At 35.9% G+C, this 22,729-nt stretch overlaps 3 protein-coding genes and 1 non-coding gene across 7 annotated transcripts; all 4 read left to right on the plus strand.

The window, feature by feature from the left end:
* The first annotated feature begins 660 nt into the window (after nucleotides 1-660).
* On the plus strand, nucleotides 661-4,151 carry LOC137742690 (UDP-xylose transporter 3). Of its 2 annotated transcripts, none has more exons than XM_068482623.2 (9): nucleotides 661-956; nucleotides 1,101-1,147; nucleotides 1,248-1,415; nucleotides 1,996-2,180; nucleotides 2,388-2,455; nucleotides 2,651-2,783; nucleotides 2,961-3,122; nucleotides 3,216-3,488; nucleotides 3,621-4,151. In XM_068482623.2, exons 3-9 carry the CDS (start codon nucleotides 1,286-1,288, stop codon nucleotides 3,717-3,719), a joined length of 1,050 nt encoding a protein of 349 aa, XP_068338724.1. In that variant the 5' UTR covers nucleotides 661-956; nucleotides 1,101-1,147; nucleotides 1,248-1,285; the 3' UTR covers nucleotides 3,720-4,151. The 2 variants fall into 2 exon arrangements, with proteins under 2 accessions (XP_068338724.1, XP_088536319.1); XM_088680193.1 differs by having other exon boundaries at nucleotides 758-951.
* A 1,313-nt stretch (nucleotides 4,152-5,464) lies between these two features.
* On the plus strand, nucleotides 5,465-7,462 carry LOC137743532 (small ribosomal subunit protein eS26x). The gene is made up of 5 exons (XM_068483446.2): nucleotides 5,465-5,606; nucleotides 5,711-5,803; nucleotides 5,983-6,067; nucleotides 6,195-6,325; nucleotides 7,125-7,462. Exons 1-5 carry the CDS (start codon nucleotides 5,604-5,606, stop codon nucleotides 7,209-7,211), a joined length of 399 nt encoding a protein of 132 aa, XP_068339547.1. The 5' UTR covers nucleotides 5,465-5,603; the 3' UTR covers nucleotides 7,212-7,462.
* A 6,196-nt stretch (nucleotides 7,463-13,658) lies between these two features.
* On the plus strand, nucleotides 13,659-18,109 carry LOC137742573 (uncharacterized). 3 transcript variants are annotated; one of them, XM_068482479.2, is made up of 9 exons: nucleotides 13,659-14,203; nucleotides 14,639-14,824; nucleotides 15,476-15,568; nucleotides 15,674-15,856; nucleotides 15,940-16,042; nucleotides 16,127-16,312; nucleotides 16,397-16,989; nucleotides 17,149-17,522; nucleotides 17,606-18,109. In XM_068482479.2, exons 1-9 carry the CDS (start codon nucleotides 13,946-13,948, stop codon nucleotides 17,727-17,729), a joined length of 2,100 nt encoding a protein of 699 aa, XP_068338580.2. In that variant the 5' UTR covers nucleotides 13,659-13,945; the 3' UTR covers nucleotides 17,730-18,109. The 3 variants fall into 3 exon arrangements, 2 of the variants coding, with proteins under 2 accessions (XP_068338580.2, XP_088536316.1); XR_015953555.1 differs by having other exon boundaries at nucleotides 13,687-14,203; nucleotides 16,397-17,039; XM_088680190.1 differs by having other exon boundaries at nucleotides 13,689-14,203; nucleotides 14,658-14,824.
* Nucleotides 18,110-18,599: 490 nt separating this feature from the next.
* TRNAG-GCC (transfer RNA glycine (anticodon GCC)) lies at nucleotides 18,600-18,670 on the plus strand. The gene has a single exon. It is a non-coding gene; the product is annotated as a tRNA-Gly (tRNA).
* Nucleotides 18,671-22,729: the final 4,059 nt, after the last annotated feature.

Genomic DNA, 22,729 nt, shown 5'->3' on the forward strand with positions numbered 1-22,729 from the left:
TGATCAAAAATTCTGAGTTTTAAGAAAAGAGTAAATTATAGCAATAATCCCTCAATTGTAATTAAATTACAGCAATGATCCATTAACTAAAAATCTATTACCATTGGTCCCTCAACTCATCAAAATGTGTAGCTATGATCAGTTTCATCAACTTCGTCAAAATTTTGTCAAAATGAGTTATGTTGGAATGATCATTTCTACAATTAGGGTCTCTTAACTCATCAAAACGTGTAGTTATGGTCATTTTTGTCAACTTCGTCAAAATTTTATCAAAACTAGTTATATTGGAAGAACCATTGATACAATTGGGTTAAGTTGAGAGACCATTGCTCGATTTAGGTTAAAGTTGAGGGACCATTTCTCCGGTTAGATTAAAGTTGAGGGACCAATGGTAATGAATTTTTAGTTAAGAGATCATAACTGCACGTTTTGATGAGTTGAATGATCAAAGGTAATGTATTTTTAGTTGAGGAACTATTGTTCTAATTGAGTTAAAGTTAAAAAAGATCATTACTACAATTTACTCTTAACAAAAAGAATAAAAAGTTGTAGTACTTAAATAATACGAGGAGTGATTTTTTTAAAATAAAAATATTTTTAACATTAAACGTGAACAATATTAAAAATATTTTATTAAGATTTCCAAAAAAAATTCGACACATGCTGATGTGGCGTTATTAGAGGCCACCCTTCCCCCGGAAATCCGAATAAAAAAAATAAAAAGTCAACAAAACCCCCAGAAAATAAAATAAAAATTCATTGCATTTTTCCAATTTTCCAATTTTTATTATTATTTTTTTTCGAATTTTCACAAGAATTAAACGAAGAACACATGCTGATGATGCCCGCCATCAATGCCGCACTCGATTCTTTGCAATCTCAGTGATTCGGTATTTGATTGATTTGATTGGACCGTCCTTCGTCGATTCCAGCTTTCCCATCTTCGTTTCCGTACGGTATCCCTCTCTCCCTCTTTTTCTCGTTTTCTCTGTTGATTTGGTGTTTCTTAGTAAGAAGCAGATCGTTTCATAATCGAAAATTCGAGCCAGTGTCGGTGATGATTTGGTAATTTTGTGTGTTTGCCATTGTTGTTGCTGCAGTTTTGAGCTGCTTTGTGCCTGAAAAATCTGAAATTTCGGATGATGAGGTACGAATTTTGAATGTGGGTATTTATGGTACGTCTGTTTTGTGATTTTTACTGGAAATTGATTGGAATTGGTTGGATATTTCTTTCTGGGATATGCTAGATCCGTGTAAAGGTTTGGGCTTTGAATTGAGGGAAAGAATGTGGAAGATGGGAGAGAGCCAGAAGTTCCAGCTGGGAACCATTGGGGCTCTGAGTTTGTCGGTGGTGTCGTCGGTGTCAATCGTGATTTGCAACAAGGCGCTTATTAGCACACTTGGTTTCACTTTTGGTGAGTAATGCACCTGTTTGCTATGAAATTTGGCATATGTATATATTGGTTTTCTGCTTTGTTTGGGTGGTTGGAACTCTTTCTATGGCACATTTTTTGGTTTTAAGATAGTGTTAAATGATAAATGTCGGTAGAATTTGGTTGCTTCACTACATATAATGTTGGAAAAGAATTTTCTAGTTAATTTGGCTGGTGCATCTTAAAAGCTTGAATGTGGTTTACTTTGATGGAAACCGAAAAGATGGTTGGTCATGATTCATGAATGTAGAGCTAATTTATGATAACCACAGAGGGAAATACGAAAGATTTGAGTAACATATGTATTCTCTTTTCGTTTGCTTTTTTTGAGAATTCTCGTGTGTATTCTTTAAAGGTAATTCATTAAAAAATTGTGTTACAAAGATCATGCTAATGATATTTAACTCATATGTGTTCTCTTTTTTTGAGTATCATATGTATTTGTTTTGTTTCTTGTAATTATATAGTTTCTTTAACTTAACATCATGCTAATGATCATGATATTATACTATCGCCTTGTCAATGTTAATTAATATACTAAATCACAATATGGGATATGCAGCCACAACTTTGACAAGCTGGCATCTTCTAGTCACATTTTGTTCGCTTCATGTGGCGTTATGGATGAAATTTTTTGAACACAAGCCTTTTGATGCTAGTTCTGTAATGGGATTTGGAATTCTTAATGGAATCTCTATTGGCCTTCTGAATCTTAGCTTGGGTTTCAATTCCGTTGGTTTTTACCAGGTAAAGTTCTTGTTAGTTTTGCCTGCCTTCCTCAACTTGAGACATGCATTTTTAATGTTGTACTGTATGTGATCCCGTTCGTGCTATGATTATTTACTTCTTTACCTAACGATATTACATTTTCATTTTAAAATCTGTTACTGTTTCAGCAGTTTTAATGTAAATTATCAATTTCTGAAGAAATTTTCTCTTAATTTTCTTTATCAGATGACAAAACTGGCAATCATCCCTTGTACTGTTCTTCTGGAGACCCTTTTCTTTAAGAAGAAATTCAGGTCAGTGTTTATCATAGATCGGTAGTGGGATGAATTTGCTCGTAGTTCAATCTAGTTTGAAATTTTCTATATAGGATGTTATATTTGCTTTCACTATTTACCTGAGTCATTATATTGAGTTTTGATGCACGATTTCATTGAATTTTCAACTGATACAACTGCATACTGGTTCTGACACTCTTTACCTTATGACAGTCGAAGTGTCCAGTTTTCACTCTCCATCCTTCTTTTGGGAGTTGGGGTTGCAACAGTGACAGATCTTCAACTCAATGCTCTGGGTTCTTTTTTGTCCCTGCTGGCAGTTTTAACAACCTGTGTTGCTCAGATTGTATCCTAAATTGAACTGAGCTTTTCTATTTCATTAGATGCATTGTACATGTTTAATGTTTAAGCAAAGCGCTGTTGATAAAAAAAGAAAGCATATCAATAAGATCTGCATTATTTACTGATTACCGTATGGCATTATGGTAGTGTTTATTGTTTTAGACCTTAACAGCTACTTCAGATGACCAATACCATCCAGAAGAAGTTTAAAGTTTCATCAACCCAACTTCTGTACCAATCTTGCCCTTATCAGGCAATAACGTTGTTTGTCATTGGTCCATTTCTAGATGGACTTTTAACTAATCAAAATGTTTTCTCATTTGCATATACCCCTCAAGTGCTGGTGAGTATTCAATATTTCCCCAGCGTTGCCTCCCCCGACCCCTTTACGACATTTCTATATCCTTCATTTACCGTGATATTGTCTATGTTGCAGTTCTTCATTGTTCTGTCCTGCCTGATATCTGTCTCCGTAAACTTCAGTACATTTTTGGTTATTGGAAAGACGTCTGCAGTAACCTATCAGGTCCTTGGACATCTGAAAACATGCCTTGTTTTGGCATTTGGCTACATTCTACTTCGTGATCCATTTAGCGGGCGCAACATTTTGGGGATATTGATTGCTATAGTCGGGATGGTGCTCTATTCTTATTATTGCACTCTCGAGAGCCAGCGGAAGGCTAATGAAGTATCCCAACAGTTACCCCAGGTGTGTCCCAATTTTTCATATCCCATTCACACGTTCTCTATATAATTCCCATATCCTTTATCTGAAATATTAATAGGCACAAACTTGTGCTGATTCATTGGCTAATACTACTTATCCTCCCCATGGTTGCAGACGAGAGAAAGTGAAGGTGCTCAGTTATTAGGTGTGGAAAATGGAAGTGGGAACGATCCTAAAATTCCTGCATGGAAGAACAAGGACCTACAAGCTTAAAAGCCTGTGCGATCCCTGAGTTCATTTGCGGTAGATCAAATTTAGTGGGGGAAAAACTGTTCCGGCGATGAAGGTGTTGCTGGAGAGGGGTTTCTATCTGTGGCACTGTGGGTTTATAATTTCCATTGTAGAAGGAAGCTTCAGGTCAAAGAAATGTCTCATTTTTTCTTACTTTATATAGCAGTTTTGGTTATTATTTTTGTCTGAAACGGGTTTGGCAAATCGGATTTATACCGAAAATTTTGTGTTGTACCCAAATTTTAGTTGTATTAGTGAAGATAGTGAAAATTGCTGAACCTCAGTATTTGGTCTGCAGATTTCATGAGGTTAGCCCTCTAAATGTAGTTGAGAAAACAAAAACATAATCGCACTTGTACCAGTATGAGAAAACAAAAGCATTTTCCTGGAGCAATGAAGGCATAATTGTGATTACATGTTTTCTCATGCCATGGTGTCGGGGAATGTACGGTTCTTATGTTGTTTGACTGTAAATTTGATATGCACGTATCATTCTATATCAAATTTGATATGGCTCTAGTATATTTAGGGCTCGTTTGGAAGTGATTTTAAGTCAGGAAGTATTTTAAATGATTTAAAACGCTTTTAGAGAAAAAAAAAATTGGATTCTAAAAGCACTTAAGGTAGTAGCAAAATGTTTTTGGGTTCTAAAAGCATTTAAGTCATTTTTCAAAATTTTATCAATGATTGGTTTAAAAAATATTTTCATCAAAAGCATTTTCAACCATTTTAAAAGCACTTCCAAACGAGCTAGTACTTTCAATACAAAATGTAATCACTATAGTACAAAAAGATAGCTCTCACGCCATATTTTAGGGAGGTGTATTCAATTAGACATTGGAGAAATTTTAATAGATTTAAAAATCCATGGAATTTTATGGAGTTTAATTGATTTGCAGAGATTTAATGTAAAAATTTGATTCAATTCTCTTGAAATCTCATATGGAGATGTGAGATTTGTAGATGCTTAAAATACACTACAAAATCTCTCAAATTCCCTCTAATTCCTCAACTTTTTGAAATTCTTTAAAATCAAATTTAAATTTAATACACCTGGAATTTATAAACTTCCTTAAAATCCTAATTGAATACACTTAGATTTCTAAGAATTTTAATAAATTATCTTAAAATCATGATTGAATACACATTGAATTTCAGATAATCACTTAAAATCCAGATTGAATACCCCTAGATTCATTAAAAGAATTAAAATCTTTTAAAATCCCAATTGAATACACCCCAAAGTTGGAAGAAAAAAAAAAAAAAAAAAAAAAAAAGAGAGTTGTAATAATTATCATTGATCCCTCAACTTTAATCTAATTAGAGCAATGGTCCCTCAACTTTAACTCAATTGTAGTCATGACCCATCTAACATAACTCATTTTGATAAAATTCTGACAAAAATGACCAGAGCTACACATTTTAAAGAGTTGAGGGATCCTAATTATAGCAATGGTTCTTCCCACATAACCCATTTTAACAAAATTCTGACGAAGTTGATGAAAATGACCATAGCTACATATTTTAATGAGTTAAATGACTAATAGTAATAAATTTTTAGTTAAGAGACTGTTACTCCAATTTAATTAAAATTGAAAGACTATTGCTATAATTTATGAAAACAACAAGGAAACAATTAATTGATTTTGTTTTGAAACAGGAAAAAAAAAAAAAAAAGAACAGATTTTAACGGGCCCGGCCCGAATGGATCATAAGACCCCGCAAAACCCTAGTAAACGAAAGCGTCCACAAATATATATCCTCCTACCATAAGAGGCCGCCGAAGCGTTTGGCAGCACAAGAAGGGGAAGCTCAGATCGAGACGGCGGCTTAGGGTTTCACTTCCCTGAAGGCAAATCAGCAACCATGGTAAACCTTCTCTCCCCCATTTCTCCATCCCCAAATTACACGATTAACGAGTAATATTTTACTTACCATTCAAACTAGAATTCTTAGTCTCTCTCCGTCTGCAGACTTTCAAGAGAAGAAATGGCGGCCGGAACAAGCACGGCCGCGGCCACGTGAAGTTCATCCGCTGCTCCAACTGCGGGAAATGCTGCCCCAAGGTGTGCTTATACCTAATTATCCCTTTTTTGTATTTTTATTAAAGTTTGAATCTTTAGAGGTGAAAGATTTGAAATTCGAAGTGGGTTCTGTGTTTTTAATTAGTTTTTTGGATTATTTTTAAGTGGGTTCTGGTTTTGAATTAGTTTTAGGATTAATTTATTGGGTTTGTGTTAAAAAGGACAAAGCTATCAAGAGGTTTCTGGTGAGGAACATTGTTGAGCAGGCTGCAGTTAGGGATGTTCAGGAGGCTTGTGTTTACGATGGTAATAATCCTTTCCCTTTCAGTTTAATTCCGTAAATGTTTCTTCGTATTGTTTTCGGTGTTATTTTAGTATTTGGTTTCTGATGACTGCTGATAATGTTTTACTGGGAATGCTGTTTGATTTGAAGGTTACACTCTTCCTAAGCTGTATGCTAAGATGCAATACTGCGTTTCTTGTGCCATCCACTCCCACGTTGTGAGGGTTCGGTCTCGCGAAAACAGGAGGAACCGTGAGCCCCCTCAGCGTTTCAGGCGCCGGGTATGCTCTAAACTTCATCCCTATATATCTATATCTTTTATTTTGTTTTAGTTTATGCTTCTATGCAATTTGGCTTATGGTTCAGTGTGACATATACTTTCACATAAGCTGTATGTTTTGTGTTTGTTCAATACTTATGTTTGTTGGGATTTCGTGTTTGAAATTATTCATTATACATTCCACCTAAGTTGACGAGGGTCCATCTATACAAACTTAACAAGTTTAAGAGCAAAGGAGTTAATGCCATGTTGAATTTGCTTAAAAGAGGTTCGGATGCACCCAACTGTGGAGACTCTATTTAGGACATGCATATTTGGTAGCTTAACTTTAGACTTATTATTTGGTTAAATGATCCGTGTACTTCCATTACTAGTGGCATTTAGGAGCTTGAAGACTCATGCTAAACAATTTTTTGTTTAACTTCAAAATTGTATGTAGTATCGTAGTAATATCTCAGTAACATTTACTGGCTAGGAGTTTCTCCTGCTAAAGTTTTTATACCTCCATCTGATTTCCAAATCCATCTGTTGCTTTCATTCTTAATTAAACGTTTTTATATGCCGATATTAGGATAAATTTTGAAGTGTGGTACTTATAAAAGCACCCTATCTGTCTAGTTCAGCCGCATCCCCTCTACCCAATGTTAGTATTTCACTATTTTGGCTAGATAGTTCCTACCAGGAAGCAACATTTGATACAATTGGTTGTCACATTTGGCCGTAATTTTCTAGTTTGTACATTTGCGTTCATCATTCACTGTCTTTTAATAAACCTTTCAATTTCGATTTATACATTTCAGGAGGATACACCTAGGCCTGGTGCACCTGGTGCTCCTGGTCAGGGTCCACGCCCTGTTGGAGCTGGAGCGCCAGCTGCTCGTCCATGAAAAGGCAACGCATCTGCCTGCTCAATTGCTTTGAGGATGTGCTTTGAGGCTTTTAATTTTGGCTGCTACCTTGCTTTATTTCCATTTTATCTTTGAATGCATCTTTGACTCCGTTGTGACTTATGTGTAATATCATAGTACTTCAGTCTTATATGTTGTACTTATCATGTTGCGGGAAGGTATTTGCGAAAGCAGCCGGAGATTCAAAACCAGAGTTTTTACATATTCATATTCGTATTAACTTTCATCAACTTTTGTTGGTTTTCACTAAATTTTTAGCTCCGAAGATTTTGTTACGCTGGTTTTTAGCCTTAAATTGGCACTATGGTCCTTGAACTATATAAGTTTTAGTTTTGGTCTCTAAACTCTGATAATAGTTGTTCTGGTTCTCGAATTATGTTTTGTGTTGAACTTGCACTAGTGGTTCTTTTGGATAACTCTCAACTTTGCTGTCGCTGACGGGCTGGGATTGGGTTGCAGTCGTCTTCATCAAGAAAAATTGTAGGCTTCGAATGGTAATGGTCCTATTTCCTGTTCATTTTTTCAAGTTGCCTAATTAAACTTTTCATTAGTTGGTTTTGGCACAATCCACGACAGAACAATAGCTGTTAAGATCTTGATGCATTCAATCCCTTGACCTATCAAAATACTTTTCAGCGGAGATTTTTTTTAGGCACTGTTGAAATCAGTTGTTTTGCTTTGTCCTTACTGTAAGTTTGTTAAGCATTCAAGCCAAATTTGCCGACTGTCATACTGCCGGGTGATGTAGTTTATGCCAAGGAATTTGGATTCTCTCTTGACTTTAGTGTTCGGAGCCTAAGGATTAGGGAATCCAGGCTCTTAATTTGTGCCAAAGCGAAATTGAAACCCTTGTGTTTGTGTGGTGGGCTAATACATTGAGTTAATGGGGTTGGTCGAATTCAATTTGAATGGTCTGAATTTTCAATGTTTGAGCTCTGAACAGTGAGATCCGGAGAGTAATTCTATCCTATGCCAGGGACAGTGGTATCAGGGTTGATGCTTCATGAACACCATTATATGGTGTGGTATTATGGCCATAGACGAAGCTACATAGGGACAAGGAGGGGCGGCCGCCCCTCCTCTTGCCGGAAATGAAGCCCAGGAGCGACGGTCCACCTCTTTGCCCTCATTAGAAAACCTGCAAGTTGTGAAGCCTCTCCCTTGGCGATGATCTTGATATGTCGTTTTGCTAGACACCAACGTCAGTTTAGTGCCATTTCCTTGTGCGACAATAGACGACGGCGGTGTTGATAAGGTTTGTTGGAAGGCCTCGCGAAAAAGATGGTCAGCAAAACCCTTTTAATCTTTACTACGTCACCGTTTTGTTGAGAGTTCATGATTTTAAAATACGACCTGCCGTTATTTATTTCTATACCGAAACGACACCACATTCTATTCCACATCCTATTTTTTCTTGGGTTTAAATGAGACTAAAGCCCAACAACCAGAACAAAACCATAATCCCTCTTTGAATTCTTTTTTTGGTAATTTAAAAATATGTTGCAAATATTTTTATTATTAAATATTTACCAACATGATACAATTGTTCGTATCGACGTGTTGTATTGTGTAGTCATGTCTGTATTCATGCTTTATAATGCTTGAATGAAGGCTATTGTTGCTGTTGTTGTGTTGTGTGCAACCTTTTTTTAATAATAATAAATAAAAAACAGGTCCAAAATGACGGAACAACGTCATTTTGGACATAAAAAAAAAAAAAAAAAAAAAAAGACAAGCTGCATCGTTTCAGTGGTTAAGTTTCGCCCTCCATTCCATCAACAATTATTGGCTTCGCCACTGGTTATGGCTGGATACTTGATGGGCCAAGGGCAGTTAACAAAATGTTGTACGGACTATAACACGAGTAAATTTGCATTTCGTTTATATTTGAACAATAACTGATTTTTTTTCTAAACATTGGCTTTGCACCTTATAGGGGTAAGGAAAGAGGTTGACAAGTCCACAGAGGAGCAATTGACGGTTGATGTAGATAGACATGGATGCTGTGGCGGGCGTAGGAAAAGGGATGCCAGGTTAAAGGAGAATTGACGAACAAGGATCCTCTCTGGATCCTCTTTGTGGGGATCTGAAGATTAATTAATTATGTCCGTTCATCGTACATCGTATGGTTAGTTTTCGTTAGGTATTATTTATATTTATTTAAAAATTTAAAAATTTAAAATTATTTCTAACTGTTGTACAATAAACGAACATGATTAATTGATCATCCGGATCTCCACAAAGATGATCTGAAGAGAATACTTGTCCAGAATAGACAAACGTAGTTGCGTCTCTGAGTTTAAATTTTGAAAATGTCAAAAGTCATGATGGCCAAACATGTCTGAATGTTGAAAGAAGCCATGTGCACTGCCATCCAAATCCACATCCAACGCAAACATCACATTTTGTGCTTAGCGGGATGCCACAAAGGACAATCTTTGAAATATGAGTTGTACGACATTATTATCGGTAAGATCTTTCATAAAGATATAGAATTTTGTTAATTTTAGATATATTTATATCCGATCTTACGTTTACGTTAACGTTAACTTTACTGATCTTATAAAAGTTGTCCTAGTCAATAGTCTTCTCGAAATTTTTCTTTTTATTTTTGGTAAAATGTTTTGGATATATTTTTTTTCTTTTTTGGGTGAATAATGCCATGTGAAAACACATTCCAATTGGGATTTTGTTATTAATGTTTAATAATTAAGGAACATTAACAAAATTTTAAATTTAATTGGTAATGCGATGTATGATTTCATATTGAGTAATAAACACGTTAATTAACAATTAAGTAATAATTTAATCATCAACTTCCCTTAGTTTACAAATTTTAGTCTACAAATTTAGTCTCAATAGCATTACCCTTTCATACTTAGTTTCAATGGCATTTATTCTCAACAAGTAAGACATACATCTATTATTTATCGCATTATTTGTAACTAAAAACTTTGAATGTTTTTATCTTTGATAAATCAAGCGTTGTTTAATAAAGAATTGAATACGATCATTTTGTTTTTATGAATGTAACTGATACATATCGATCATGCTGTTTGGGTTAGATGAAGAAAGGTCCAATGGTGCTAAAACAAGATGAACTTGCCCAAAGCCCATGTCACGATGCCTGATGCAAATTGAAGCCCTTTCAGCCAAGGCATAGGCCATGTGCCTATGACTGAAGTGACAACTGACAGAGATCAGCTCAATACCAGCCAAAAAACACTTTCTAATGGCATGACGGTATAAATGCATGATGACTCACTGCCCTTGGAAGCCCTCGGCCAAGAACAAAGCTTTGGCAATCGGGCCAAATCGCCTATAAAAGGAATAAGAGACAAGGACACTCAACCAATCAAATAAACAACATACAAACTCTGCTCTCAATCCAGATTTGCATTCATAACAGTTGAAATCAACCTAGATTCAGTCATTCTAACAGTAGTTCCCTTAGAAAAACTATCTTTTGTCTAGTGTAAAAGCTCTGCTACCTTCCCTAGTGTTGTAGTATCGATTTCCTTGTGTAAAACCTATTTACCATCCATCCCTTTTAGCATAAAACCTCTGTGAACTTTAAGAGAAGTGGCTGCAAGAAGTTCAACCTTACCCGACAAGGTGAAATCTTGCCCAAGTCTCTTTGTTTATCCTCTAAATTAGTAGATCTGTCGCTTAATGCACTTTTTAGTATGTATTCAAGTTATTTGTATTTGTTTTCTACTTAAGAGTCCCATCTACATTCAGATATGGTTAACTTAATAGATCTATTTTCATCAAGAACAACCTGGAGTCAAAGAAATGGTTTAAAAGAGCCCTTGACTCCCTTCATTTGAACATATAAGATTATGAACTAAAAGTCTTTGTTTACAAGGCAAGAAAAATAACTTAATGCATACTTAACCCATATGTGACAATCCTTTGATAACAAGAAGTTTGAGTAACTTGGGGCGCAAGTAACCGACTTAAACCAAATATGTTTTACATCTGTTATAACTGAGATAACAGTGGCATGCCTAATACTTTGTTAGTTTTGATTGTGAGCCTCAAGGCCTATACATAAGGCCCCACAAAGACACATTTCAAAGCTAACTTCAAACTCATCTTACAGCACATCAAGCAACAGGAGCTCGACCGACCAACATCAACAAAAGTGCCAGTCACCCTTGGAGAACTGTACAAGGGGCCATCCACCTTGTGCCTTCAAACACATACATGCATCAGTGATCGACTATCGTTCATGTACATAAAAAGATAAATCGAATTGAGACACACAAATACTAAGCAAAGAACTGACTCAGTCCTCGTCAGGCTAATTTGAAGCATATGTAGTTTTGTGGTTAGGAAGAACAGAATAAAAAGAATATTCCCAAGAATCTTCAGGGAAAAAGAATTAATGCAAAATTAGGAAATAAACACAATCAGATAAGGATCCACAAACGTTTGAAAAAAAAAATAAAATTAAGCAGGGCACTCAACGACGTCGTTTGACTGCGTCAGCGTGTTGCAGTGTCTGCCTGGCGCAGCATTGCCGCGGCATGTTGTGCTTGCTTTGGTAATAATGATGACATGCTGATGCGTCGTCGTTTCCGCCGCGGCCTCACGCTTGCATTTGCATGGCGTCGCGTCGCTATGCGGCAGACATGTGTCCTTGTGTGGCCCACAACTAAAAACCCCCAAAATTAACGCTAAATTTCACTAGTAGCCCTCGTACTTTTGTTGGTGTTAATTTTTCATAATTTTTCATGACAGAGCAATGTGCACAACTAAGTTGGTGTTAATTTTGCCACTTAATAATACGGTTTAGTGACATTCTTCTTCACTTGTAAGTGAAAAGTCTTAGATTTGATTATCGCCAAAGACGAATTTGAATCACATTATTATTAGATCATTATGAGGCTAAGCACATCCCTTATTCTTTAGTGTAAATGATATCGTTTGTTAAAATAATAGTTGGTGTTAATTCCATTAAATGTAGACGTATATCATATTTTTTTAGAGCGAATCTACTCTCTAAATGCACTTAGTCGATATCCTCATTTGTACACTATGGATTAGTTAAAGTAAAATCTCGTTCATTTATCAAAAAAAATAAAAACATAGTATTGACGGCATTTTATGACGATAAAGTCATCGTCAACTGACTAAACCCTATGGTCTAGTTGAATTTTTCAAATAAGAAGTGCCCATAATTTTTTTATTGCAAAAAATCGATAATAAATTGATATTGATAAAGATCTGAAGGTAAAATACCCGCGATTATTGGTAACTGCGGTTACCCGCCTATTTAAATTTAACGGTTACGGTTATGGGTAACCGTTTAGATAAATAAACGGTTATGAGTATAACAGTTTACCCGTGAAATTTAAATGGATGATTATGAGTATTAACCGCGGTTATAAACAAGTAATCATTTACCCATTTATTTTATATATGTAAAATTAACACAAACCATATTCTCTATCGAACAAAACTTAGATCAATGCTATTGACTATAGTGCATGGTTTATATAGCTAATTATATATATATATATATTATGTTAATACTTTACGTTATAGGTTAAATAACTCAAGCATATCGTCTTCTAAACAGTTTTTGTAACCAAAAATACTTAACAAATATTATATTACCTTCATTGTTAACATGGATTAGTAGTAAAAGTTTCCCAAAAAATTAGGAAAATAAATAACAATTCCTCTCAGCCCCACTCACTTAATTCAACCCAAGACCTGTTCCTCAAACTTGTTGTGACTTGCCATTTCAGCTAATCCCTCACTTTTGTTAACATTGTTACTGTAATGTATATATCCTACATTCCAATTTTGTTTTTTAAAACTGACTTTCTTGCTTTTTCATTCTATATCAATTAAAAATATCGTCTGTAAATTATTATTTAAATTATTGAAATGGTATAAGGAGTTAAAAAAATTAAAATACGGAAATGTATGATGAATGTACCTATAAAGGTGTTTAATTGTCCAAAAAAAGAGAAAATTATGAAAAAGAGGTAATGGTAAAAAAAAGATAAATGAGTTAAAAAGGATAAATGGGTAAACAAGTATTAAACGGTTACGGTTAAATGAGTATGCGGTTATGGGTATGGTTAACAATTTATAAACGGTTATGGGTATAGGTATAACCGTTTATGCAATTACCTAATGGGTAAACGGTTATGCGGATATGAGTATAAATGGTTATGGGTAAATAACCACGTTTACCCGCCCGTCATAACCGTTGCCCATCCCTAATCTGAACTCGAAACTTGATTCGAGTTACAAAGAAGTGCTCATAATTAAATGAAAATAAAATGGAACTATAAGGACGAAAGTGTAAGCACAAGATATGACTTGAACGAAAGTGAAAATTCGACGGGTCTTTCGTGAAAATTTAACTTAATAATAAAATAATAAAATAATAAAAAATAAAAAAATAAAGAAAGAAACAGAAGGAGGAGAGAGAGAGGGAGAGCGAGGGAGAGAAAGGAGGATTTTTGCCGCTTTTGCGTTTGGGTTTGGGGGGTTTTTAAAAGGTTTTTCCTCACACCACCGAAAAACGAAACTGGTCTTCCCTTCCAATCACACCCTCTGATTCCTCCTCCAAATCTCCGACCACCGTCTGTCAACGACTCCCTCAACGGCGCCTTTTCGGCGTTTCCTTCCTCTTCCTCCTTTCATTTCCCTCTCTCTTCTCCTCCCCCAATCTTGCCTCCGTTGGTCTCATGGCCCGTCCCCTCTGTTCGGCGCTGCCGAACGACGTCGTCTTCCGCGAGGATCGACCCTGCCCTACGCCGCCCTCGCCGTCATTGCCGACCACCAACCCCGATCCCTCCGTCATAGCCACCGAATCTTGGGCCGGAGCAGAGGAGGCAACCCAGGAGATAGTCTCAAAGATTCAGCCCACTCTGGCGGCCCACCAGACGAGGAAGGAGGTCATTCAATACGTGCAGAACCTCATCACATGTAACGTCGGGTGTCAGGTAATTACAATTCTGCCCAATTACATTTCTTTCGAATTCAGTTTTGCCATCTGGGTTAGTGTTTGTTTTGTGCAATTCTTGTGCAATTTGGTGGTAATGGCGATGTGGGTTTATCTGGTCATGTCCAATTTAGTCTAGTCTTGCAGTGCCAATGCCTACCTGTTAGCAAATGAAAATGTTACTTGTGATGTGATTGATCTTGGTTTTTCAAGGTAATGACTTCAATAAATGGAACGGGATTTTCTTGTGTTTTCCTGTTCGATTTCTGTTTAGCAACGAAATGTTGGTACTTGGTGCAAACCGTGAAGCAATATTGTTTTTCGAGTTCATTTATTTCTGGGGAATCGGTGAAGTTATAATGTTGTATCTGAGTTTGTTCATTTCACTGACTTGCTTATAAGTTACGATGGCGCTTTTTGTATTGTTATCTCACAGGTTTTTCCTTATGGGTCAGTTCCTTTGAAAACGTATCTGCCTGATGGTGATATTGACATGACGGCATTTGGCAGTGCAAACATTGATGAAGTCTTTGCAACTGATGTGTATGCAATTATGAAGGGAGAGGAGAATAACGAGGCTGGTCCATTTCATGTGAAGGATGTACATTACATTGATGCCGAGGTTCTTCCCTACTTGATGCCTTAATTTTTTGCTGGGAACCTTCAGTCTCTTCAGTTGAAAACATTTATAATTCCATATATTATTAGAGTTCGGGTCTTTGATGTAGGTATTATCGCATTTTTCTTTTGTCTGCATCGACATACAATACTTGTTCTTCTGTGGGATGTCTTTCCTATAACTTCGTCTTCTCTTTTTGTGGTAATGTATGTTTGGGAGAGTGTTGAGATTGATGTGTTTAGCAAAATAAGGTTCTTTTGCTAAATGTTATCAATTTTCTCTCGAGTATTGTTTCTTCCGAACTTTGTCTAGAACTGTTGATGTTGGTTCGGAGTTCTCCTGTGGCATATCACCCCCTTTTATTTATGCAACAAAAACTGTTTAGCTTTTCTATTTGCCAGGTTGAATTTCTTGGGACTTGACTTTATTTATAGGGAAAGTTTCTGATATTCATGATTGGATATTATGGAACTCAACATCTGTGGGGATTTTGTTGAGTTGAGTGCTTTAACTTTCTTGCGTTTTAACATCAGTGCTTCATGCTTAATGATGATGCTCCTAGGTTGATGAAGATATCATAATTTTCTTTGTTAGACATTTTCAATTTGCATTTGCAAGGTTACATGATCTAAAATTTGGAGGTTTTCGTTGCAGGTTAAGCTTGTCAAGTGCATTATACAAAATATAGTTGTAGATATATCCTCCAATCAGTTAGGAGGATTTAGTACACTGCACTTTCTTGAACAGGTATTAGCAATTCAAATTTTGATTAGTTACGATTCATATGGTATAACTGAAAGTTCACTCAGGTTCGATCTTTGGGTCATATTTCTTATGTTGCTTCCTCTGCAGGTAGATAATTATATTGGCAAAAATCATCTGTTCAAGCGGAGTATTATTCTGGTAAAAGCCTGGTGCTACTATGAGAGTCGTATTCTTGGGGCCCATCATGGTTTGATTTCAACATATGCTTTGGAAACATTAATCCTATATGTTTTCCATTTTTTTCATTCATCACTGGATGGCCCTCTGGCAGTGAGTACTCCCAAGTCAACTTTGAGTCCTTATTTCAAATACATAGATAAGTTTAAGAGCCTAATTGTTTTTCATTTCTATAGGTCCTTTATAGATTTTTGGATTACTTCAGCAAATTTGACTGGGAGAACTACTGTATAAGTTTAAATGGACTAGTATGCAAATCGTCCCTGCCTGATATAGTGGGTAAGAGATATTATTGTGTGTTTGTGATGCTTTGTTTATGTTTTCTTGCTCTGTCTCTCTGACACACTCACTTAAAAACTTCAGTTGAGGCACCAGAAAGTGGGAGAGATGATCTACTGCTGAGTGAAGAGTTTATTAGAAATTGTGTGGAAATGTTCTCTGTTCCATCAAAGGGTTATGAGACAAACTTGCGAGCTTTTCCCCTGAAGCATCTTAATATAATAGATCCACTAAAACAGAACAACAACCTTGGGCGTAGTGTCAGCAGAAGTATGCATTCTCTCTCTCTCTCTCTCTCTCTCTCTCATGCTGTTGTGGAGTTTTATCGTAGTATGATTCATGGGTTTTGTACAGGTAACTTCTATCGAATCTGCAGTGCTTTTAAATATGGAGCTCGCAAGCTTGGTTGGATTCTTTCGTTACCAGGGGAATGCATAGCAGATGAGTTACCCAAGTTTTTTGCGAACACTTTGGATAGGCATGGAAGCAATGGTCAGACTAATGTGCACAATAATGCGTTGTCTGGAGGTGCTGAAGCTTTGAACATTTTGTTGGAGCTGGGTGGTGATTTTGACAGTCATGGAATGAACCTGCAATATGGTCCCTTTTTCCCTGGATCTGCTACATCACCTCCTTTGTTGGAGCTTGGTGGTGATTTTGACGGTCATGGAATGAACCTGCAATATGGTCCCTTTTTCCCTGGATCTGCTACATCACCTCCTTTGTTGCCCAGTCCTCCCTTGTCACCTCAGCCATGGAAAGAGAACCCCTGGGGAGGTACGACTGAAGCCCTTCAGTTCCATCAGAATATTAATTCTCAAACTAACATAAATGGTGTTGATTGGGGAGTACATGCGTACCAAGCAAATGATTCCACTTTCTCCGTCGCTGCTTTCAGAGGAGAAAGAAGGAAACCGCGAGGGACTGGAACCTACATCCCCAATGCGGTAGTGGCATTTTTGTTTTCTATAAAATCATTTTCTCAGACTGCATTCATGTAATTCTATTGTCACGAGCTTCATATTTTTGGGTTTCTTTTTCTACTAAGTCATTCTCACAGAGGACTACAGTCCTGGTTTTCATAATCTCATGGTTATCTGCTACAGTCTTTTCAGTGTTACCGTCCCTTTAAGGATAGGTTGCCTGGAAGGGGAAGGAAACAGGCACCGGGAACTTGTTTCCGATTTCAGAGACATGCCTTTGGTTATGGCTTCACTGTAGCTCCTCAAGAGTCAATCTCCCCTAGAGAATGCAGCCAAGAGCTCTCGGAAGTGGAGTACCCAGTTCTAGGTCATGGAAACTGTGCGACATTAGATTACCATCAACCTCACATGCCTCTTTGGAAATCTTTTCATAACAACAATTTCTCCAACTTGCCAGCGAAACTCGAATCTAGATCCTCATCCCCTCAGTTATGGGAGGATGCACCCATGCCAGAATTGGACCTTCAAGCGGAGTATTTTGGAGCCGATGAGGAGAGGTAGTTTGATTTGTTAATATGAAGTAGTCCTGCACAACGGCTTTTCTAAAGCTAAATAGCTCTCTTTTTGTTTGTATCTTCAGGATTGAAGAACAATCATACCATCTGAAAAATGAAGATCAGGCATTCCACCTGAAAAACGAAGATGATTTTCCGCCACTCAACTCTCGAGTGCCGTTGAAGGAAGGATTATGCGTTGGAGAATGAAGACACTGGACTGAGCTTCCGGGAAGACTTTTCCCCCTCACCTTCGATCTCCTTGGGACCTCTGTTATTAGTTGTTTCGATGTAGCATACACATGTTGTACATTCTGGTTCGTTTTTGTCGTTACATATCTACGCGCACATTCGTGCGCTTTCATTGGAACGGGTGGATGATGTATATACGGGGTAAAGTTGGCCCCTCGGCTTGTCATTCCCTCCCAAAGTTTCTAGTTTTAAACACACTACTGAGAAACCTTTGTTAGGTATCTTTTAGGTTGGTATACAAATGATGAAATCTATAAATGTAACAGGAAAGTTTTGGTTATGTTGATTTTTTTTTGGTCGAATGTTATTTTGAATCGATGAAAGTTAATTGCAGTGAAGTTAAGTTTATTTTGGCGAAGCAGTAACAGTTACAGACGTGGGTTTAATCAAGTTTTTTAGAATAATGTGTTTTTCTCTTAGCAATCATGTTCAAACCTAAGTTTGATCAATTAGAATATTGTTGTACTAAAAAAATGAATTCTACAAAAGTTACCATGTGGGAACCTTATGCTTTAAGATGAACAAGCTGTCGCACGTAAGGGCTCGTTTGGTGCCACAATGTAATTGGATTAGAAAGTCGAGGTAAATGATTTTCATTTCAGCAGAGGATTATAAGTGGTTAGAAATGAAGGAAACTCTCACCTCGTCTTACATTTTTGTGAGAGTTAAGTAATTCTTCTACCTTCATGTTAGGGAAAAATTTATTCATTTCTTCCTTCAACACACATTGAATGTAGTAAGTTTTCTACTACAATTCCATCCCTGAGGTTGCACCTTCAATTAGTGATTCAGGATAATTAAAAATTTCTCAGACAACTAAGCAAGAACGCACCAGTGGTCTAGTGGTAGAATAGTACCCTGCCACGGTACAGACCCGGGTTCGATTCCCGGCTGGTGCATCCCTTCTTTTTACTTTTTCGTTCATGAGAAAGAGATTTGTCGACCTTTTGCCCTTTTTTTTCTAGAAAAAATAAATAATGAAAAGGATAGTTTTGTCTAGTCATATTCCAACCTGGAGACGTGGCAACGGATTTTAGGGAAGAAATAAATAAAGTCGTACTTGGGTGGCACTAATTAAGTAAGAAGAAGAGCATCAAAGTTGCTTTCTCCCTCACAATTATTATTCTTAATTAAATTATTAATTATTATACATAGACAATGCTTAAATTACTTCAAATATATAAAAATTGGCTGAATTCATTTGATCTGTCCATTTCATTTCAGTTGCCCGCCTCCTTCCTTCACCATCAGGTCCATCACTATAAATCTTTCGAGCCAACAACCTCTTGCTAATTTCCACAAGTTCAAGTTCAAGCTCTGCGGACTAAGCAAAATGTGGGCGGCTTAACTCAATATATTTTACTATTTGATGATTAGGCAGACGATGACGTTTGCATACATAGACGCATCGTTAATTAATTCACGTAGAAGGTCGTAATACGAGAAAAGTAAACTAATTAAAAAAAATCTATTTGTGTCGATTTACTATTAGTTATCACGTATAATAAAAGACAAATCTTTATGTCAATGTTATTTATATATTCTAAACGTGAATATTATGTGATTTGGGAGATTAGGAGGAACTTTTGCATGTCATTAGGTCGTATATATTCCCGTGCAAGTGTAGTACTCGTACGAAGATGTATGACATCCAAGTCTTCCTACAGTATTAGAGCGACAGTTTTTCGTACCAAACTACTCGAAAAACAGATAAACATCGAGAAATATCAGGAAATAATACAGTAAAACAAAGGAAGGTATAATACTGTATTTTTTTGTACCTGTTCATCCTAATTTTTGTTGTTATTTACACACGTAAGGATTTACATGCCAAATTAATCAATGGGCACAGAGCTGCCTATACAATCATACTTAACTATAACTACCTGCACTATAATACATAACCATATATATATATATAGATATATATTATATATATATATATATATATATATGAAACAATCATAGTGTTTGACTATTTTCCTGTTCGTAGTGCATTACGTACAAGTCATGACTTGTTTCATTAGAAAAAAGAAATAAAATGGTGTGCTGTGTAACCACATAACCGATGGTTTATCCATTTAAACTATGATATTATTTGTTCTTTGTTAATTTGTACACTACAAACTGCAACATGTCTTCCCCATTCTCACCTGTCTGAATTAGTCCAAACGCATACTAGGATTTTCATATATTTATCTTGTAAGTTTTATCCGCAAGTTTTTTGTGATTGTAACTTACTGCACAAAAAGTGACATTGAACTAAATCTTTAGTTAACGATATATTAGCGACTCTATCAGTTTCAATCCAATCTCATTAAACTTATAACTTAACTACCTAAAGGACCGTGTACGATATTATCAAGTATCTTGTTTTATTAGAAAAAAAGGTGTGTTGAGTTATTGATCAGACATGCGTTATAAAACCTCGTAATGAAACATTTATTTATTTTAATTATTACATTATTGTTGTTTGCTAATTTGTACACTACAACCCACAGCAACTAGCTTCCCCAGTCTTACCTCTCCTCTTTTGGATGAGTTAGTCCAAACGCAAACTAGGGTTTTGACGTTTTCAGGTTTTAAACTGTTAGCTAGTTCTATAAAACAAGTATTTTGTAATCCATTGCAAATTACGGACGGCGAGTCGCAAGATGGCACTTCTGCATGCATGACTGGTATGCTCAACCAAATTAAATTTTATTTTCTATAAGGTATAAAAATTCTGGTTATAAATTTCACAGGCTTCATGCAGCTTTTATAATTTATTTGAGACCGACACAGACAGTTATATATTGAATCGAGATCTTCTTCCAATCTTTAAGAATTAAGAGATTTGGGTTGTTAAAGTGAGGAGATTCAGGATCTTTAATTTATGTAAGTATGAGCCAGTAAAATTGATTAATATAAACCGTAAAATTTAAAATAAGTTATCTGAATTTCCTAATGCATTTGTGGATATAAAGATCTGGGGAGAAATGGGGACAAAAATAAAGAAAAAAATCATTGAGAAAGAGAGGATAAGAATATAATAATTGGGAGTGGGGGGACCCAATGAAAAATTGAAAATGCATGAAGAGACAAGTGAGCTGACGATTGATTTGCCAACCCACTACTAAATAATTGGAAAAATGAGGTGGGAGGAGCCCTCCGTGGGTTAACACAGCCGTTTACGGTGATGAAAATTTTCAAATCAAATTAAATTATGCGGTACTAAAACACAAGGAAATCTAATTTATTTGACAGAAAGAGAGATAAAGAGAAGAGCATCAAATAATAGTTGATTAGATTACTTTAGAAATAATAGTTGATTAGAAAGCAAATACAAACAAAATTGTTAGACAAATATAAGATACATCGACTAAACTTATTCATAAGGGCAATTCATTTTCTTCTTTATGTCTCAAGGTTCTACAATTGCAGACTTGAGGCTATCAAAAATTTATTACATAGTGAACAAAATGGGCCCGAAACCGCTCTAGTTTCTTAGTGGCTCTGCTCATGCTAACTTATTAAATGTCGGGGAGGGGAGGTAGAATAAGTGAGATCAAACTAGTACTAAGATAATAAACATTATTACGTTTTGCTACTATGGTAAAATCCGTTTGCCTTTAAAGTGTAATCATAAAAACAATAAAATTACTTTCGGGTCTCCAACATGAACTTTGAGAATCCTCGCAAAATTGAAGTATTCACAAGATCTTTTCTTTTTTTTGGACAAGATCGTTTTTTTTTTGGACAAGTATTCACAAGATCTTTGGTGTGTGCAATAATGGAACCGTCTTAACTCACTTCAAAATGATTGTTATAATGATTTTTGTTAAACTCTACAAACCTGATAAAAATCATGAGTTATATATACGTTATAGCAAATCGGTGCCGAAATTAAATTTTAGTTTAAGAAGGGCCCAATGTCTCAATCGGAAACTCTCTCTTTATTTATAAAATTTATTCTGCATGTGGTAAGCAACCAACCAACATTAGTTGGGCTTGGTATGTTATCGTCTTCATCCTTATCTTTCTTAAACCTAAACCCCAAGTCTCTATGACTTTCTTCTTTTCTCCATCCAACGATCCCCATACCAAAGTCTTACTCAAAGCTCACAAGGATCAAATTGTCTAAACTCGATAAAAGCCACTCACCTCAAGTAAGAAATTAAAGTAAAAACGTCGGATTGAGATCTTGAGCTTACAAAAAATCTTAAAAATCATAAGCATAAGACTAAATTTTTTTTAGCCAAAATGATCCTTGAAATTGGCATAACTTCTCACTTTGATCTCTGAGATTTGAAATCAATAGAAGTAGTCTCTAAGTTTGTCCACCATAAATCATTTATCATTCCATAAAAAATCTCCATTAAATAAGGTTAAAATGACAAAATTACCCTTAATTTTGGTTAAATCATTTGGCCCATTGTTTATTAAATTGACGGTGTTTTTGTCATTTTGGTTCTTATTTAATATAATTGTTTATGGAATAACCAAAATTATTGATGGTGGACAAACTTAAGGACCGCATTTATTCATTTCAAATCTCAAGGATCAAAATAATAAGTTATGCAAATATGAAGGACCATTTTGGCTAAACAACCAAAAATGTAAGAATGGACATGGGAGCTTCCTGATCCATTAATTGCTTCGCCTTTGTTGCCAATTCAATAAGTATATATATAAAAAAAAAAAATTATTAAGATTACCAACACCAGCAGATTTGTTTAGCAGTGAGCGGTACTTTGACAAGCGCTAAACAAACCGTGTTTGCCCCACATGGAAGCTAAACACATGTGCGTGATCAAATCTATGACTTTGAATGCATAAAAAAATACGCTTAACAACTTAAGATACAAATATCTTGCATAGGTCTTACTTATATGTATTGCTTTTTATTTTATTTTTTGTAAAGAACTTCCAACAGATTCATGTCAACTATGCAATAATGATACATCATCATACATGCA

Source organism: Pyrus communis, chromosome 11 (assembly GCF_041283825.1).
Source record: "Pyrus communis isolate YQ-2024b chromosome 11, ASM4128382v1, whole genome shotgun sequence".
NCBI lineage: Eukaryota > Viridiplantae > Streptophyta > Magnoliopsida > Rosales > Rosaceae > Pyrus > Pyrus communis.

Excerpts from the sequence above, each read along its gene's own strand:
- LOC137742690 (XM_068482623.2), top strand. The coding sequence starts at position 1,286 with ATGTGGAAGATGGGAGAGAGCCAGAAGTTCCAGCTGGGAACCATTGGG. Across the intron at positions 1,416-1,995 it reads CACACTTGGTTTCACTTTTG|CCACAACTTTGACAAGCTGG; the intron begins GTGAGTAATGCA and ends TGGGATATGCAG. Across the intron at positions 3,489-3,620 it reads TATCCCAACAGTTACCCCAG|ACGAGAGAAAGTGAAGGTGC; the intron begins GTGTGTCCCAAT and ends CCATGGTTGCAG.
- LOC137743532 (XM_068483446.2), top strand. Across the intron at positions 5,804-5,982 it reads GCGGGAAATGCTGCCCCAAG|GACAAAGCTATCAAGAGGTT; the intron begins GTGTGCTTATAC and ends TGTGTTAAAAAG. Across the intron at positions 6,326-7,124 it reads CTCAGCGTTTCAGGCGCCGG|GAGGATACACCTAGGCCTGG; the intron begins GTATGCTCTAAA and ends TATACATTTCAG.
- LOC137742573 (XM_068482479.2), top strand. The coding sequence starts at position 13,946 with ATGGCCCGTCCCCTCTGTTCGGCGCTGCCGAACGACGTCGTCTTCCGC. Across the intron at positions 16,313-16,396 it reads TGGGCGTAGTGTCAGCAGAA|GTAACTTCTATCGAATCTGC; the intron begins GTATGCATTCTC and ends GGTTTTGTACAG. Across the intron at positions 17,523-17,605 it reads TTTGGAGCCGATGAGGAGAG|GATTGAAGAACAATCATACC; the intron begins GTAGTTTGATTT and ends TTGTATCTTCAG.